Here is a 20,000-nt window from a genome sequence, read left to right on the forward strand (position 1 = left end):
CTTAGTTATATTGCTTGGTATTATAGTAGAGTCAGTAAATACAACTAATGTACCTATAGGACTGTTGTGAAAATAAAGGAGAAAGAAACAGGTACTGTACCATTATGAGTGTATGGAACAAGCCCAATATCATCATAACATTTAGACCAGTTGGTATCCTCAATCATCATGCTGCAGATCTGGTAGGTAAAAAATTAAATAGAACAAAAAATTAGCATTTTCACCCAAATTCAACAATATATACACTCAATTCAAATCTAAATGATATATTATTTCTTACCTCAAAGTAAGCTAATGTGCCCTTGGCTCCTGTGTAGGGACCAGCATTGCCTCCTCCTTCCCATTTCTTGATGTTTGCATGGAGGCCATTGTTGTCTGGGCTACCCAATGTATAAGTTCGTCCATAGAAGGGTGTGCCCACCACCAGCTTGTCTGCTCGGCATCCAAACTCCATCCAGAGGTATGCCCCATCATTCTGGCAATAGTGCAAATAAGGATATGTATAAACTGTAATGAGACAGATATATATTGAACATGGAATCTCAGTCTCAGTAAAGATTCTGTCAAGGATAGTCCTCTAGTAGTTGACTTTCCTTCTGTTTTTTATACATTCAGAGAAGCTATGATGATATCTTAATAGTTACACTAAACACAGTTAGAATTATTCACATAGTTCACTGGTCTACAAATGAATCAATCATTTGCTCAGAATAGTATCCATATTGAATCTCCCAGGTACTCCCACAATATTACAACAGATTTTGTTCTTTACTTTATGAATACTATAATTTTAGTGTTTTATTTTTTTTATTATTGGGAGATATAGGTAATAAATTATGGTAAAAGAGGAATTTCAATTATTTATATACCAGGGGGTTTCCTCCTCCTTATAATGGAAGTAGTCAAAAGAGAAGATACAAGTAGTAATGAAAGAGATGAAAGCTGGAAAGGCACCTGGATTGGATGGTGGCCATGCGGAATGTGACAAAGTGTGGAGTAGTGACAGTGGAATGGTTGGTGAGATTGTTTAATGTGTACCTAAGGGAGGGAGTTGTACTATATAAGGGGAAGGTTGACAAGTCTGAATGTATTAGTTTTAGAAAGTGAACGTGGTCAGTAAGGTGTATTGGTGGGTTAAATGAGAGGAGGGAGTAATTGGAGAAAGAAGAAGGAACCGCTGACAGGTGCCTGTCTGTGATAGTCCAGCAAGATGGATAGATGGATTGTGGAACTGACCATTTTCATAACTTGTCAACCCCCTCACCTCTTTAGGGAGGTGCAGCCTGAGGGGCTGACACTCGGTCCCTAGACTGAGCTCAAATTTTCTCTCTATCAACTTCGACTGTGTTTATTGCACTTTCTCGCACATGGAGGCCTGACAACTGACAACTGCTCTCGTTCCCCTACCACTTTCACCTGGTAAGTTGGAAACAGTCTCACAATAATACAACACAGTTCTATGCTTGTGGAGTCCTGTCTCTCATTCTCCAATTATTTTACCTAATGTTAACTTTCTGTGTGATTTTCTGTATGCATGCATGCATACACGTGTGTGTGTGTATTTATCTAGTTGTATTTACCTAGTTGTATTTTACGGGAAGAGGAGCTATGCTCATGGTGTCCCGTCTTCATGTCTCGTTTTATCTAGACTGTTTTTAAATTCGTGTATCGTTTTTGCACACACCACATTTTCATCTAACTTGTTCTTTTTCAGGTCTCTTCTATAACTATGTTTCTTGATTTTCTTTCCGTGCCCTCTTGTATCTCTACTATCCCATTTTATTAGATCCTCTCTATCAGTAGTTTCTATGCCTTTCATGATTCTATAAATAGTTATCAAGTCTCCTCTCTCTCTTCTTTGCTCTAATGTCTGTAGCTCAAGTTTTGCTAGTCTCTCTTCATATGATAGTTTTGAGAGTATTGGTGTCAATTTCGTAATTGCTCTTTGTATTATTTCAAATTTTGTTATACACTTTTTTTTTTGTACTTGGTGACCACATCGTCGCTGCATACTCCAATTTTTGTCTTACCAAAGTGACTAGTATTTTCTTCACCATTTCTTCGTCCACGTATGCAAATGCATTTTGATTGTTCTTATTAAATTATAAGTTTCTCCAATTTTTTTTTATATGTTTCTCAGGGGACATATTATTCATAATGATGACTCCCAGGTCCTTCTCATTTTCTACTTTTTTAATTTCTTCCTCTCCCAATTTATATGATCCCACTATTCTTTTTTTTGCTTCTTCCAAATTCCATTATACTACACTTCTTAATATTGAATTCCATCTCCCACTTCCTACTCCATTCCCATACTTTATTGAGATCACTCTGTAGCGACTCACTATCTTCTACAGTGTTCACTTTTTTCAACAATTTTGCATCGTCCAAAAAGAAGCTCATATAGCTTTCAATTCCTTCATCCATATCATTAATATATATAGCAAACATTATTGGGGCCAGAACAGTTCCTTGTGGAACTCTACTAATCACTTCATCCTAATTAGTGTTTGTCTCTTATCACCACTCTCATTTTTATTCCATGCAAGAAGTCTTCCATCCACTTCAGCAGTTTGCCCTGTATTCCTCCTGCAGTATGTGCCGTTTTAGGAGGCAAATAATTTACCACAAATTCCTGCTCTTCCCATCCCTGTCCTCCACTTCCATCATAATCATCTCTACTCTATTCTTTCCATATGTGACATTCCTCACATTTATATCCTTCTTAGTCAGGAACATAGCTCCACCTCCTTGTTTTACCTCTCTGTTTCTAATCCAACAATCATATGCACCATGTCCTACACTGTTGGGTGGTAGTGGACCTTTCAATTTTGTCTCTACAATTCCCATTCAGTTCGTTCAAGCCTGTTATTAAGCCATCTATATTTGTGTAAAACACTTTTAATTTTCTGCTACTTCCATTGTGTTTTCTGTTTCCCTTCCGTTTTTCATTGCTATGACCCATTTCCTCACTTTCATATCCACTTCTCTCCAATAGAATTTCTCTTTTTTTGACTGGTTTTTTTTTATATTAGCTTCTAGTTTTTTTTGTTTTTTGTTTTTCTCGTCCTCTCGTTGCTCTTTATTCATTTCTCTTTTTATCCATACCTGTTTATACTGGTCACTTTTTGCTAGTTTCCCTGTTTTTCTAAGGTATTCTCTGCTGTCGTTTGTAACCTGGATTTAATCTTAATTGGTCTGATCTTATCTGTATTGTATTTCCCTAGTCTATATATTTCTTCTATCTGTTTCCCTGTTTCTGGTTCATCTTCTTGAACTACTTCTATTACCTTATTTACTTTTCCTTCTCCTCCTTTACTTTTGTAGTCCTATTTGAATTATGCATCTCTTCCATCCCTAATATAATTATACATATATTTTTATCCGCTAAGTCTCTTACTATATTCTCCTTCCCCCTCATCACTTTAATAAATGTGTCCTTAGTTTGTTCTTTCATCTGTTGTTTTACTATATCTCTAAATTAAATTTTGTTGTTCTCTTGGACTTTTCTCTAACCTCTAACCTCTTTTGCTATGGACTCTTTATTCTCTTTATTATTATTCTTTGATTCCTCATTCTCATCCTTTACTTCTCCTGTCTTTCTAATTCTTCTATTTCTTTATTTAGGTTTTGGTTCTCCTTCTTTAGTTCTTCCAATTTATCAACTCTTTGTGTAATCCGTGTAAGCTGACTGAACCTAACCTCTCACTGTTCGTTCATTTTCTCTAGTTTTTCCTCTAGACTTGCTAATCGGGGGAGGTTGTCATCTCCTCCTTCATTAAATCCATGGAAATAATTGTCTTCACCTTCCATTGCGCTGCTCTTATCTATATTTCTAATGTTTACATTTTTACTCATCTCTTCGATTTCACCTCTATCGTCTGCGCATCTTTTGTTGACATTCCTTCTGACTTCCGGGGCCCGTTCGTCCCCTTCCTCACTTCCTTCTATTTTCCTCAGTAATCCCTCCCCTTCTCCTTTTTCTTCACCTTCCCACTACAAAACGAGCTTTCCTCTTCCCTACTAATACAACACAGGTATTTCCTCGTCGTTGAGATCCACGAAATTTGAAGTTTTTCCTGGAGTTCCAAACTTTGCTGTCACTTCGACTGTCGTGTATTTACCTAGTTGTATTTACCTAGTTGTATTTCACGGGAAGGGGAGCTATGCTTGTAGTGTCCCGTCTTCATATCTCATTTTATCTATACTGTTTTTAAATTCATGTATTGTTTTTGCACACACCACTTTCTCATCTAACTTGTTCCAACTGTCTATTGCTCTGTGAGGAAAGCTGTTCTTTTTCAAATCTCTTCTATAGTTGTCTTTTTTTATTTTCTTTCCGTGTCCTCTTGTATTTCTGTCATCCCATTTTATCAGATTCTCTCTATCAGTAATTTCTATGCCTTTCATGATTCTGTAAATAGCTATCAAATCTCCTCTCTCTCTTCTTTGCTCTAGTGTCTGTAGTTTAAGTTTTTGTAGTCTCTCTTCATATGATAGTTTTGAGAGTGTTGGTGCCAGTTTAGTCTTTCAAGTTTTTTTATACATTTTTTTGTACTTGGTGACCATATCGTTGCTGCATATTCCAATCTCATAACAATGACTCCCAGGTCCCTCTCATTTTCTACTCTTTTTATTCCTTCTTCTCCCAAATTATATGATCCTGTTATTCTGTTTTTGCTTTTTCCAAATTCCATTATACTACACTTTTTTGTATTGAACTCCATCTCCCACTTCCTACTCCATTCTTGTACTTTATTTAGATCTCTCTGTAGTGATTCACAATCTTCTTCAGTTTTCACTCTTTTCAGTAATTTTGCATCATCTGCAAAGAAGCTCATATAGCTTTCAATTCCTTCATCCATATCATTAATATATATAGCAAACATTATTGGGGCCAGAACTGTTCCCTGCGGGACACCGCTTATTACTTCATTCCATTTTGAGTGCTGATCTCTTATCACTACTCGCATTTTTCTTTCTTGCAAAAAGTCTTCCATCCAATTTAGCAATTTACCTTGTATTCCTCCTTCATATTCTAATTTCTTAAGCAACTTCTTATGTGGTACTTTGTCAAAAGCTTTTTTTAGGTCTAGAAATGCACAATCAGCCCATCCATCTCTTTCTTGTATTATATCTATTAGCCTTGAATAGAAACATATTAAATTGGTGACGCATGATCGTCCTTGTCTGAATCCAAATTGCCTTGGATTTAGTACGTTGTTTTTTTCCAAGTATTTTACCCATCTACTTTTGATAATTCTTTCACATATTTTTACTATTGTACTTGTTAGAGAGACTGGTCTATAGTTGGTAGGTTCTTCTTTATTTCCTCCTTTATATATAGGTACTATATTTGCTTTTTTCCAATCTTCTGGAACTTTTCCTTCTTTTAAGGAACTGCTTATTATGCTATGTATTTTGTCTGCCAGTTCATTCCTACATTCTTTCAGAATCCAGTTTGCTATTTCATCTGGCCCATGCGATTTTCTGACATCAAAATTACCCAAGTGTGTCAATATTTCATTCTTCGTTACTTCTATTTCTTCCATAGGGGGGACTTTTTCCTTCCACTCAATCTCTTCAGGTTGTATATTTTCCCTTGTAAACACTGATTTAAAATGTTTGTTCATAATTTCTGCCATTTCCATTTCCTCAGTGTATTCAACTCCCCCTTGTCTTAATTTCTCCAAGTCTTGTTTGTTTTTCAGTTTATTGTTTACAAATCTGTAGAATAGTTTTGGTTGATCTTTACACTTTTCTATAACATCTTTTTCATATTTTCTTTTTTCCTCTCTGCACTTTTGTACATATTCATTTCTATAACCAGTATATATTTTCCATTTTTCAGGTCTTCTGTCTTTTTTCCATCCGGTCCAGGCTTTGTCTCTTTTGTCTTTTAACTCCCTACAACTTTTGTTGTACCAGCATTTTACATATTCTTTTTCTTGTTTTTGTCTTGGGACATACTTTTCCACTCCTTCTTTGTAAATTTTTGTCAAAATATTCCATTTCTCTTCCACTGATGTTTCTTCTTTGTATATTTCTTCCCAGTTTTCTTGTTGGAAGAATTCTCTTATTTTATCAAAGTTTGTTTTTTCATACATCATTCTTCCTTTTCTATATTGTTCATTTCTTTTCATATATTTTTCTTCATTAAGTTCCAGTTCAATCAATATGTGGTCACTTTTACCTATTGGTGTTTTATATTCAATCTTGTCCACTATTCTAGGTTCAGATGTAATTATTAAGTCTAGCCTCGATGGTTCTTCTTCATTTCTATACCTAGTGTTCTCTTGTATCCATTGTGTCATTGAATGGTCAGTAATCATCTCAAGTAGAGCATTTCCCCATGAGTCATCACCACTCTTTACTGTCATTTCTTCCCAGCAGATTTCTTTGCAATTAAAGTCGCCCATCATAACTATTCTTCCTCCGTCTTCCATTATTTTAGTTAATGCTATCTTTGTGTCCTCTAACATACTTTTATGTTCATTCTCCTCCCATGAGGCTGTTTTCGGAGGCACATAGTTGATCACAAATTTTCTGCTCTTCTTATCTCGGTCTTCCACTTCTATCATAATCATCTCTACTGTATTCTTTCCATATATGACACCTTTCACGTTTATATCCTTCTTTGTCAGGAACATAACTCCACCCCCTTGTTTTTTCTCTCTGTTTCTAATCCAATAATTGTATGTATCATGTCCTACACTGTTGGGTGGTAGTGGGCCTTTTAATTTTGTTTCTACAATTCCCATTATGTCCGGTTCTTTTTCTTTCAAATAATCATTCAGTTCATTCAATCCTGTTATCAATCCATCTATATTTGTGTAAGACACTCTTAGTTTTCTGCCACTTCCATTGTGTTCTCTGTTTCCCTTATGTTTTTCTTTAGTATGTCGAACTGCTTTATTTTCATGTTCACTACTCTCCAATAGAATCTCTCTTTCTCTGACTCCGTTCTTTCCTCGTTTTTTGCCTTAGCTTCAATTCTTTTCTGCTTTTCTGCCTCTCTTTCCTCCTTATTCATTTCTCTTTTTATCCATACCTTTTTATATTGATCATTTGTTGCTAGTTTCCCTGTCTTGGATAGAATTTTCTCTGCCGTTGTTTGTGACCTGAATTTAATCTTAATTGGTCTGGTCTTATCTGTACTATATTTTCCGAGTCTGAATTTTTCCTCAATTTCCTTTATAATTTCTGGTTCATCTTCCTGGACTAATTTTAATAAACTGCTTACCCTTTCATTTTCCTCCTTGATTCTTGCGGTTCTATCTGGGTTATGTTTCTCTTCCATTCCTAATATAATTATACATTTCTTTTTGTCAGCTAATTCTCTTACTATATTCTCCTTCTGTCTCATCACTTTAATAACTGAGTCTTCATTATGTTCTTTCAATTGCTGTTTGACTATGTCAGTGAATGAAACCTTATTCCCTTCTTGAGTTATTCTCCAATTTTTAGCTTCTGTAGCTATTTTCTCACTGTTTTCATTACTATTCTTCTTCAATTTCTCATTCTCCTCCTTTACATTTCCTAACTGTCTTTTTAGGTCCTCTACTTCTTCAGTTAAGTTTCTGTTAGCCTTCTCTAGTTGTTCCAATCTTTCAATTCTTTGGAGAATGGAGCCTACATTACCTAACTTACGTTCCAAGTCCTCGATCACCTTATCAACTCTCTCCTCTAGTCTTATCAGTCTGGGGGGGGTTGTGTCCCCCCCACCCTCTTTAAATCCCTGGAACATATTCTCGTCACTTTCTACTGTATTTCTCCTCTCTATACTTCTAATCTTTACATTTTTATTTGCCATTTCGTCATCCGGTGGTCGTTTCATGTTGACCTTCCGCCCGTCTGCCTGGGCCAAGTCCTCCACATCCTCATTATCTTCCATTTCCCCAGTAATCCCTCCCCCTCTCCTCTTTCCTTACTTTCCCACTACCTCACGAGCAATTCCCCCCCCCCTGCAAATACAAAAAGGCACTTCTCTTTGCGTTGGTATCCTCAATCTGCACTTTTCTTCAGAGCGTTCGTCAAGCCGTCCGTTCGTTGAAAGTGTGTGTGTGTGTGTGTGTGTGTGTGTGTGTGTGTGTGTGTGTGTGTGTGTGTACATGTGTATATGGGGATACATAACAGGATGACAATACCAACCACATTCAGTTTTTCATAAGCCCACTGGTCAAGCCCTGGTCGCTGATAAAGCATGGAGTGCACATCCGCGAATCCACACCAATTACCACGCAGGTCGTAGGTCATCAGGTGGATGGCATCTAGCAGGCTGTTGAAAAGTAAGAAAGATAGAGTAAAGGTCAAGAAAGTACCTATTTGTAATATACAGGAAAGGAACTACATTCAGAAGGCCTTGTCTATTTTTCTCTACCTTACCTTGTTTTGAATTTACCTATGATTATATCTTGGGTTATATCACCTTCTAGAGCAGTGTGCTAGTGCCTTCATGAGGGTGCTGATATGAACTTTAAATGGGTTCTGGAAAAAGTGTTCCCTCTAGTAATGTAGCACAAGTAGTATTTATAACCAGAGGTAAAGGTATTGCTATACTACCTAGACCTGACTATGCAAAGGGTGCTGAGGATGGAAAAAAGGTTGAAACATTACTCTAGAGTGTGCAAAAATAGCCATGATGGGGTTGCTGCCTGTTACACCAGGTGAAGGTAGATGAAAGAAATAATTGTGGTAGTGTTAGTATGACTGCCATTTCCTGAGTTGTCCTCTTTGAGTGTAGAGATGAGTTCCTCACAGCCGAATTAAATCCCCACAACAAATAAAATGGTCTTCTATGGTTTAACAAAGTTGTGGTATGATCAAACAAATCTATGTACTTATGGGTTAACATGTTTAAAGTTATTTTTGGAATGAGAAAACAAAATTAAGCCCAAGATGGCTAGTGAGTGTTAGTCCTGAACCTCACCCGCACAGCTCGGGTACGTGGTAGCCCTCTTGCAATCGGAACTTGGCCACAGGCACGGCGCAGGTGATCTCCCAACCCAGTCCAACTGAGGTGAAAGCTTCTTTGAGTTCTTTCACCTGTAAGAGAACAGGATAAAGTGAAATTATTCTGAAGAGTGTGAAATGCCTATGTAATGTGCAAAATGAGGAGTGATATTTCGGGGGAAGGAACAGGAAAGTCTGATATTTTGGGGGGAAGGAACAGGAATATCTGATATTTTGTATGAATGTGTATTCACCTAGTTGTATTTACCTAATTGTATTATACGGGAAGGGGAGCTATGCTTATAGTGACCCGTCTTTGTATCTTGCAACATCAAGTTTGTTCTTAAATTTATGTATGGTGTCTGGACACATTATTTTTTCTTACAATTTGTTCCAGACATCCACCACTCTTTGTGGAAAGTTTTTTTTTTTCAGATCTCTTCTATAACTGTCCTTCTGTTCATGTGCTCTTGTTTTTCTTTTATCCCAATTTAACAAGTCTTCTTTGTCAAGAACTTCCATACCTTTCATGATTCTGCAAATGACCAATAGATCGCCCCTTTCTCTTCATTGTTCCAGGGTTGGTAGTTCCAGTTTAGACAATCGTTGTCGTATGTAAATTTTGAAAGTGCTGGAGCCATCTTTGTCGTTTGGATTCTTTCTATTTTCCTTATATGTATATATATACAGTATATATATATATGTATATATATACAGTATATATATATGTATATATATATATATATATATTATTATTATTATTATTATTATTATTTTTTTTTTTTTTTTTTTTTTTTTTTTTTTTTGTACTGGGTGTCCATAGTGTCGCTGCGTACTCCAATCTTGGTCTGTGACTAGTATTTTCTTTATCATTACCTCACCCAAGTAATTAAAAGCCACCTTTATTGATCTTAGTAGGTTGTTTCGCCGACTATTTTGTGTGTGCGTGCGCGCGCGCGCGCGTGTGTGTATTTACCTAGGTGTATCAACCTGGTTGTATTTTACGGGAAGAGGAGCTATGCTCGTGGTGTCCTGTCTCCATATCTCGTTTTATCTAGACTGTTTTTATACTCGTGTATCGTTTTTGTACACACCACATTCTCATCTAACCTGTTCCAAACGTCTATTATCCTGTGGGGAAAGCTGTTCTTTTTCAGGTCTCTTCTATAATTGTCTTTCTTGATTTTTTCCCGTGTCGTCTTGTATCTCTACCATCCCATTTTATTAAATCCTCTCTATCAATAATTTCCATGCCTTTCATGATTCTATAAATAGATATCAAGTCTCCTCTCTCTCTTCTTTGCTCCAATGTCTGTAGCTCAAGTTTTGCTAATCTCTCCTCATATGATAGTTCTGAGAGCGTTGGTGCCAATTTCGTAACTGCTCTTTGTATTCTTTCAAGTTTTGTTATACATTTTTTGTACTTGGTGACCACATCGTCGCTGCATACTCCAATCTTGGTCTTATCAAAGTGACTAGTAATTTCTTCACCATTTCTTCGTCCAGGTATGTAAATGCCACTTTGATTGTTTTTATTAAATCATAAGTTTCTCCAAAATTTTTGTTTATATGTTTCTCAGGGGATATAAAATTCATAATAATGACTCCGTGGTCCTTCTCTTTTTCCCCTTTTTTAGTTTTTACTCTCCCAAGGTATATGATCCCACTATATATATATATATATATATATATTTTTTTTGCTTCCTCCAAATTCCATTATACTATACTTCTTAATGTTGAATTCCATCCCCCCCCCCTTCCTACTCCATTCCCATACTTTATTGAGATCACTCTGCAGCGACTCACAATCTTCTTTGGTGTTCACTTTTTTCAACAATTTTGCATCGTCTGCGAAGAAGCTCATATAGCTTTCAATTTCTTCATCCATATAATTAATATATATAGCAAACATTATTGGGGCCAGAACAGTTCCTTGTGGAACCCCACTAATCACCTCATCCCAATTAGACTGTTTGTCTCTTATCACCACTCTCATTTTCCTTTCATGCAAGAAGTCTTCCATCCACTTCAGCAGTTTGCCATGTATTCCTCCTGCAGTTTCTAGTTTCTTTATAAATTTCTTATGTGGCACCTTATCAAAAGCTTTTTTCAGGTCTAGAAAGGCACAATCAGCACATCCATCTCTTTTCTGTATTAGTCTTGAATACAAACACATCAAGTTTGTGACACATGATCTTCCTTGTTTAAATCCAAACTGCCTCGGATTTAGTACTTTTTTACAAATGCTTCACCCATCTACTTTTGATCATTCTTTCACAAATTTTAGCTACCGTACTTGTTAGAGAGACCAGTCTATAGTTTGTAGGATCTTCTTTGTTTCCCCCTTTATATATTGGTACTACATTTGCTCTTTTCCAATCTTCTGGAACTTTTCCTTCCTTCAATGAACTGCTTATTAGACTATGTATTTTGTCTGTCAGTTCGTTCCTGCATTCTCTCAAAATCCAGTTTGCCATTTCATCTGGACCATGCGATTTTCTAGCATCGAGATTACTCAAGTGATTCATTATTTCTTTCCTTGTTATTTCTATCTCTTTCATAGAGGGGACTTTCTCCTCCCACTTGACATCTCTAAGTTGTATGTTTTCCCTCGTAAACACCGATTTAAAATGCTTGTTCATAATTTCTGCCATTTCTATTTCCTCTGTGTATTCTATTCATCCTTGTAATTTTACTAATTCTTGTTTGTTTTTCAGTTTGTTGTCTACAAATCTATGAAATAGTTTTGTTTGATCTTTACATTTTTCTATGGCATCCTTTTCGTATTTTCTCTTTTATTCTCTGCGCACTTGTACATATCCATTTCTATAACCAGTATATATTTTCCATTTTTTTGTTCTTTTTTTTTCCTACATTCTACCCAAGCTTTATCCCTTTTATCTTTTAACTTGCTACATCTTTTGTTGAACCAACATTTTATATATATATATATATTTTTTCGAACATACTTTTCCACTCCCTCTTTTTAAATATTTGTCAAAAAATTTCATTTATCTTCTACTGTTGTTTCCTCTTGTATATCCTTTCCCAGTCTGCTTTTTGAAAAAGAATCTCATTTTATCATTTTTTTTCATACATCAATCTTCCCTTTCTATACTGTTCGTTTTTTCCATGTATTTTTCTTCATTTAGTTCCAGTCCAACTAATATGTGGTCACTTTTACTTAGTGATGTCTTATATTCAATCTTGTCCACTATTTCAGGTTCTGATGTGATTATTAGGTCTAGTCTCGATGGTTCTACCTCATTTCTATACCTAGTATTCTCTTGTATCCATTGTGTCATTGTATGTTCTATAATCATATCAAGTAGTACATTTCCCCATGGGTCGTCTCCACCTTTCACTGTCATCTCTTCCCAGCAGATTTCTTTACAATTAAAGTCACCCATTATAACTATTCTTCCTCCATCTTCCATTATCTTATTTAGTGTTATCCTTGTGTCTTCTAACATACTTTTGCGTTCTCTCTCTTCCCACGAGGCCGTGTTAGGAGGCACATAATTTTCCACAAACTTCCTGCCCAACTTGTCCATGTCCTCTATTTCCATCATAATCATCTCCACTCTCTTCTTTCCATATGTAACCTTCCTCACATTTATATCCTTCTTAGTCAGGAACATAACTCCACCACCTTGTTTTACTTCTCTGTTTCTAATCCAATAATTATATACACCATGTCCTACACTGTTGGGTGGTAGTGGACCTTTCAATTTTGTCTCCACAATTCCCATTATGTCCGGTTCTTTTTCCTTCAGATAATCATTCAGTTCATTCAAGCCTGTTATTAAGCCATCTATATTTGTGTAAGACACTTTTAATTTTCTGTTACCTCCATCCTGTTTTCTGTTTCCTTTCTGTTTTTCTCTCCTATAAACCATTTTCTCACTTTCATATCCACTACTCTCCAATAGAATTTCTCTTTGTCTGTGCTGTTCTTGTTTTTTTTTTCTTAGCTTCGATTCTTTTTGTTTCCTCTTCCTCTCTTTCATCTTTATTTATGTCTCTCTTTATCCAGACCTGTTTGTACTGACCACTTTTTGCTAGTTTTCCTGTTTTTTATAAGAAATTCTCTGCTGTCGTTTGTGACCTGAATTTAACCTTAATTGGTCTTGTCTTGTCTATAGTGTATTTGCCTATATATTTCTTCAATTTCTTTCCCTATTTCTTGTTCACCTTGAAATTTTTAATACCTTGTTTACTTTTTCTTTCTCATCTCTTACTCTTGTAGTCCTATTCGGATTATACTTCTCTTCCATCCCTAATATGATTATATATTTCTTTTATTTGCTAAGTCTCTTACAATATTCTCCTTCTCTCATCACTTTAATAACTGTGTCCTTAGTGTGTTCCTTCATCTGTTGTTTCACTATATCTCTAAATTTAATTTTGTTATCCTCCTGAACTTTCTTCCAACCACTTATCTCTTTTCCTATGGACTCTTTGTTCTCTTTATTATTCCTCTTTAATTCCTTATTATCATCCTTTACTTCTTTTAGCTGTCTTTTTTTGTTCTTCTATTTCTTTATTTAGGTTTTGGTTCTCCTTCTTTAGTTCTTCCAATTTATAACTCTTTGTGTAATTGTTGCGAGTTGGCTAAACCTAACCTCCCATGCTTCGTTCATTTTTGTCAGTTTTTCCTCTAGTCTTGCTAATCGGGGGACGTTGTCATCTCCTCCCTCATTAAATCCATAGAAGTAATTATCTCCAATTTCCATTGAGCTGCTCATATCTATGTTCCTACTTTTAATGCCTTTACTGACTTGTTCGACTTCAGCTGTGTCGTCTGCACATCTTTTGTTTACACCCCTTCTGACGTCTGAGGCCCGTTCCTCCCCTTCCTCATTTTCTTCCATTTTCCTCAATAATTCCTCCCCTTCTCCTTTTTCTTCACCTGCCCACTACACCACGAGCTTTCCCTTTCCCTACTAATACAACACAGATACTCCTTCCTCGTTGAAATCCACGAAAATTGTGTTTTTTCCGGAGTTCCAATCTTCGCCGTCAATCCGAAGAATGTGTTTGTGTGCGTGCGTGCGCGCGCGCGCGTGTGTGTGTGTGTGTGTGTGTGTGTGTGTGTGTGTGTGTGTGTGTGTGTGTGTGTGTGTGTGTGTGTGTGTGTGTGTGTGTGTGTGTGTGTGTGTGTGTGTGTGCGAGTGTGTGTGTGTAGACTTATCTAAATTCATTGGCAAGACTCTTTGGGAGTACATACGGGTAAAGTGATTTTTATATAATCAGGGTCCTCTTTTGTGAATACTGTTTCAGTGTATCGTCTGCAACACAGAAAGTTTTAGGAACAATCTCTGATCAACTCTATGCTTCTGTAATGAAATCACGTGAAAGTTATGACATCAATTGTATTCATACTCTCTCTCTCTATATATATATGTGTGTGTGTGTGTGTGTGTGTGTGTGTGTGTGTGTGTGTGTGTGTGTGTGTGTGTGTGTGTGTGTGTGTGTGTGTGTGTGTTCCACATACGCACACACTCACACCTTCTCGGGTGTACATTTAAATTGAGGCAACTTACAAACGTAAGGAAGTTGTCTTTATCGGCGAAATTGCCTCCCCGGTCCATGGCACCAGGATATTCCCAATCCAGGTCGAACCCGTCGAAGCCATAGTCCGTCAAGGTTTCTGCGGGAGAGAGGAGATGATTGATTGATTTATGGATTTTTGGCTTGAGGGCCAAGCGCCGGAGCCGGTAGGCCACTCAGCGCGGAGAGAGGAGATGTCAACAAAAGCGAAACGGGCAAGGAAGGGGTGAGGTTAATCGACCAATGTGTCGTTCCCCTGAAAGCGTTGGTGACCGCGGAAGACCACTTTTCTCTCTTTGTTTGGAGTGACTTGCCCATAGAGATGGTTCTTTCTTTGACCTCTGACCACCCTGCGTCACAATCCCATCTAGATACGTCTCCCTGGGTCTATTCCTTAATAAAACAAAAAATGACACCCCTGGTGTTGATGTGCTTTGATGTGCCTCTGCTGTGACAAAACAGTCATTCGTTATCAGCATTCAGTCGCTGTCAGCAGTCAGTCACTGTCAGCAATCAGTTACTATCGCTAGACACTTACGGACAACGCTCCTGATGAACGAGGCTCGGCGTTCCTTCTGGCTGACCATCTGGGAGTATTTCTTCCCACCTTCGGCCCAGCCGCCCACTGCCAGGCTTGTCCTTATGTTGGGGAACTTCTCCTTGAGAGCTACAAATCGCCGATAACCATTTTGGTTGATGTCAAGCTACAAGAGAATTTTGAAGTCATATTACTGATGAAATGAACGGACAGTCAGCAAAGACTTGGTCTTCAAGTCTAACATGCAACAGGATTTGTAATAACATATCTGAAGAAATGAAGAAGTTTTAGTGTAAGAGTTCGAATGCAACAGTTTGAATAATAGTTGGGACTTGGTGTCTAAATATACAGTGGCATTGTTTTATTTAGTTTATCTATTTATTTATATATATATATATATATATATATTTTTTTTTACGCCTAGCCCCAATTAGAATAAAAAATATTTCGATTTGTTATTCTGTATTCTGCAGTGCATGGTTCTGAATAAATCATAAGGAAAACATGTGAACACCCAAATAATTTGCACATGCCATTGGAATAATCCATGTATGCATAGAATACATTGGTACACAATAGACCCGGGAGGTATTCTTTGGAAGGTAGATGCAAAACAGAGGGATAGGTCCTTAGTTACTTGAAATAATCCATGTACACATGGAATACATGGCTAAGTACACAATAGACCTGGGAAGTATTCTATGAGGCAGAAAACAAGGATAGAGTTTGAGTTTCTAACCCCTATTCCTAGTGTGACCTCTGTTACTACTTTTTTATGCCTGACAAGAAGTCAGGTACGCTTTCAATGGCCCTTTCATGATCATGGAATGACCTGTCGAAGAGGTAATTAATTCATACAAAATAAACTTTCTTCAACTTAGATACAAACAACAAAGCCCCACACCTTGTTCTTTCAACCTATTATAATGCAACTCTATAATGTTCCTTAAAGCCTCTTTATAATGAAACTCTTAGTCATCGTACCTAAGTAATGAACATCAACATACTGCTCACTTGAGAAACCTCACCAGCACAGTGTTGTAAACCTGTTTAGTATCGCCTACTCTCCACATGTGCATCAGAATCAACCGCCATTCTTTCCAATAGAAACTTTACCTCAGGATCAAGAATGAGAACCTCCCATGTGACGTTGGAGAGACCGCAGAAGGAGTATATGATATGTGTGCACAGATCAGCGGGGATGTCCTCGATGGTGTAGCTGCCCTCGCCTGGACGGTACACTGCCCATGACTCGAAATAGCAGACGCGGCGTGCTTGGCGTGGGCTCACGTGGGGTGATGGGGGTTCGTGGTCTGAGGGGAGCACAGGGAAGCATTAGTCGAAGTAGGAAGGGAAGGACCGAAATATGTTTCAGTTAGAGAAAGGTTCTGGGTTGGGGAGAATAGTTGGGGATGGGGAAAGTGGGTGGAGGAGTTTCTCATATGACGAATCATGAAGTCTTAGCTCGTAATACTACCAGAGACATTTTCCGTCACTATATTACTGGGGACCTTCTTTCCTTTTATTATATTTATACTAATGTTTGATTGTAACATCTTATATTGTCATGACCATTTACTGCGAAACCAGAAACGGCCAGTCTGACCTGTCCATTGCCAGCCACCTCTTGGTAAATGTATTGGTATTAAGGTGAAAAAAACTGGGAGGAAATACAAATCATAGAGCTGCAATCTATTCATACGATTTGAAACACTCCGTTTATCGTCGACCCACATGGCGGTCGTGGTCGGCATGTGAGGTCATAGAGATACATCATTCCTCTTGGCATAGGACCACTTCATCAATGCCTCTATGAAATTCTTGTAGTCTTTAGTTAACTACAGAAGTGTGGTGCAGGGAAGGTAAAGCCACGTTTGACTTTATATTGATTGAAAACAGGTACTTCCGGTAATTACAGATTGGATATAATCGCCCAGGAGGAGAGTCTCCCCCCCCCCCCGTCTCTGTCTAAGGGAGAGTGCCTCTCCTAATCTCCCGTTTCTATGGCAACGTAGCCACCGTTTATATTTGTGAATTATGGCTATCTTGCTCAATTAGTATGGGTTGTCAGATACATCTTATATTTAGCATTTATACAATGATATATGTGTGTTAGTTGCAGTGTAATGGATGTATTTATTAGTGGATGTGTCTTGACATGATGTATGATTTGGGGTTACAGTTCTGTAGCTTGGTAGGTATAAGGAAATGGTTAATCATCTGTCTGGTGACACTATGTACCTGTGATTTGTGTTGGATGTCTGAGTCAGATGTTTATGATTAGGAAGTGTGGAGGTCAGCAAGATTGGTTAGAGATTGCCAAGGTCAGCGCATTTGGGCACCTTCTTGTATGCATATGGATCACGTGTCAGGCATGTGATGTAATGGTTAGTAAGGATACATTCTTGGCATGCCTCTGTGCACTATTTTATAGACTATCTGGATAATGCTATAAGCTAGAATATTTTGAATCATTACTTGTACAGAGACTAGAATAGCTCCGTGAAATTTTATTTAAAAAATGGTAAACAAATGAATGTAATCTACATTGTTTAATCAAACAAAATCATGTTAATATTTACATCGTTTCTAAGCAGCTAAACTGAACAAGTTTACACGATGAAACTGGTTGATTAAAATAAATTGAAGTAGAGGATTTGAAGAGGACATTCAGGGTAGGGCTCTCTTACCTCCAGGTCTGGCGTTCCTGGGCTCTGCTGAGGTGAAGACAAAGGCAGAGGTCAGCAGAACTGCAACAAGTACCCAGCGGGCCAGCGAGCCTGCTGTCATCTTGGTTGGCTATCGCTTGCAATCAATCGTATCAATCTGCAGCACAAAAGACTTACTCGTTAACCTCATTTCAAACGGATAGTCGTTCACTATAACGTCATTGAAGGAATGGGCAACATCTCTCGTCCTTTCTGGAGAAAGTACTAAAGCTTCCGACCAAGAGAGATATTCTTAAGAAGCTCTATTAGACTCACTCGAAGAGCCAAAAGAACCATTTGAACAGTGTTGAAGTGCTAAATCTTTAGGAGACAGAACTGTCAGTGCGTCAGGCACTACTGAGGAGACCAGTTAGAATCCATCCAAGGTTCACATACACAATGATTCAGAGAAGTTCTCTAAGATAAATCATTATCGTACCTATACGGTTAACGTTAAAGCCATGTGATGGAAACTATGTTAAATGATATACCCAGTTGAACAAGTGTCGGACAGTCGTTCGCTGCACCTGGAACACTCTGTATTTTTTTTAATCCGCATTAGGAAATAAGCATAACATAATTCGGTATAATACAAAGGTAACCTCTACATTGCATATACATGCTTGATCTGTTCGTTCTTGTGAGAAGTTGACTGGCAAGCTTTGGGAAGAGTAGAGATTCAGTTGAACAAAGGACACATCCCTATCATTTCTACACGCACGCACGCACGCACACACACACACGCACATATACACGCACGCGCGCGCACACAAGTACACATACACGCACGCGCGCGCACACACACAAACACACATGTACGCGCAGTGGTAGCGTTCGCAACTGCTAACTCAGCAGTCCGAGTTCAAATCCCGCCCAAGGGCTGAAATAATTTCTGTATCGCTTCGCTGCGAACCGTTACTCCGACTGTCGTGGGAGGAGAGTTGGGTGTGTATGTGCGCGTGAGGTCACAGTATCACCCATACATCGGTCATATTTGAGCTCTGAGCTCTCTTTCTGGGGAGAAATAGCTGTTGATCACTAGTTCAACACGTGATCCAAGATCATGGTGAATCATAGTTCGAGGATGCCTGTCTGAGTAGACAGTATAATACTGTCTACTCAGGTCAGAATACTGAGTATTCTGACCTGGTTACGGTAGTATGGTGCTTACAGAGGGTTTTTCGAAGAAATTAATTTAATGTACTCTATTTTTACTACGAACTTACTTACTGCCAGGCAGCTTCGAACAGCCCTCAGTTGCATAGAACTAATCTAGAATAAATTAAAATACTGCAGGTATTTGGAGACTCCATAGGTATTTTTATGGTTTACCCTTAAACGTTTTCTTTTAGTGTCAGAATATTGTTAAAGAAAATGTATGTTTATCGGTTTAAATTGAACTGTAAATTTAAGTTCATTTTTTCCTTACAGTTTCATACAGTAGTCTTCTGGAAGAGGCTCTTAGGCCTGTGTATCCAGATCTGGACTTTAGACTGAATAAGTGGTGGTGGTAGTATCAGTCTGAATATTATTATGTCGACTTTTAGCACTATATTTATATAATAAATCTTGGCTACTCCATGGTTTATCTAAATTACTCTCAAATTTAATAACTGATTTTGAGTCTATCACATATGTGGGTAGTGTATTCCATTTATTTACTATTCTGTTAGAAAATGAGTTCTTACTTTTATTCAACTTTTATCTTTTCTTCACTTTTTTCATGGGATGTCCTCTGGTTCTGCCATTTTCCGTAAGTGCAAAAATATCTTGGCATACTCTGGATCGTACATTCCTGTCTGGATCTTAAACGATTCAGTCATATCGCCTCGTGCTCGTCTGTACAATAGTGTGGGTAGTTTCAGTTTTCTCAATCTCTCTTCATAGTTTAATTCCTTAGGGCCCAGTCACACGAAGCTTACGGCCTGTTTCCGACCACCGGCAACCAGGCTTATTTGTGCTGTTCCTCTCTTTATAAAGAAAAAAATCAAGACATTGGAATTGGAATGAAGCCCCTCCTCATGAAAATGAATATAGAATAGTCTGGCATTAACCACGAGAGAAACAAAAGTGCCAGCGTCGAAGGTGGTGGTCGGAAACAGGTCGTATGCTTGGTGTAATTGGGGCTTTAAGTTTTGGTACTAGCTTGGTCGCTTTCCTCTACACTCCTTCTGCAGCTTCTATGTCCTTCAGCAAATATGGAGCCCATATTTGGTTTGCATACTTCAAATGTGATCTGATTAGTGCCA

General features: G+C 37.8%; 1 protein-coding gene across 3 annotated transcripts in view; it reads right to left on the reverse strand.

The window, feature by feature from the left end:
- Positions 1 to 20,000, reverse strand: part of LOC143037479 (endochitinase-like) — a 32,413-nt gene that overhangs the window by 7,358 nt on the left and 5,055 nt on the right. For all 3 annotated transcript variants that reach the window (XM_076205759.1, XM_076205760.1, XM_076205761.1), the window contains exons 2-9: positions 17,734 to 17,869; positions 16,160 to 16,356; positions 15,044 to 15,209; positions 14,499 to 14,605; positions 8,930 to 9,045; positions 8,152 to 8,278; positions 281 to 475; positions 101 to 179 (exon numbers count right to left, since the gene is read on the reverse strand). In XM_076205759.1, the coding sequence (XP_076061874.1) occupies positions 101 to 179; positions 281 to 475; positions 8,152 to 8,278; positions 8,930 to 9,045; positions 14,499 to 14,605; positions 15,044 to 15,209; positions 16,160 to 16,356; positions 17,734 to 17,833 (1,087 nt within the window). In that variant the 5' untranslated portion in view covers positions 17,834 to 17,869. The remainder of the gene's footprint in view (positions 1 to 100; positions 180 to 280; positions 476 to 8,151; positions 8,279 to 8,929; positions 9,046 to 14,498; positions 14,606 to 15,043; positions 15,210 to 16,159; positions 16,357 to 17,733; positions 17,870 to 20,000) is intronic.

This window comes from Oratosquilla oratoria, chromosome 22 (assembly GCF_046742065.1).
Source record: "Oratosquilla oratoria isolate Oo_2021 chromosome 22, ASM4674206v1, whole genome shotgun sequence".
Taxonomy (NCBI): Eukaryota; Metazoa; Arthropoda; class Malacostraca; order Stomatopoda; family Squillidae; genus Oratosquilla; species Oratosquilla oratoria.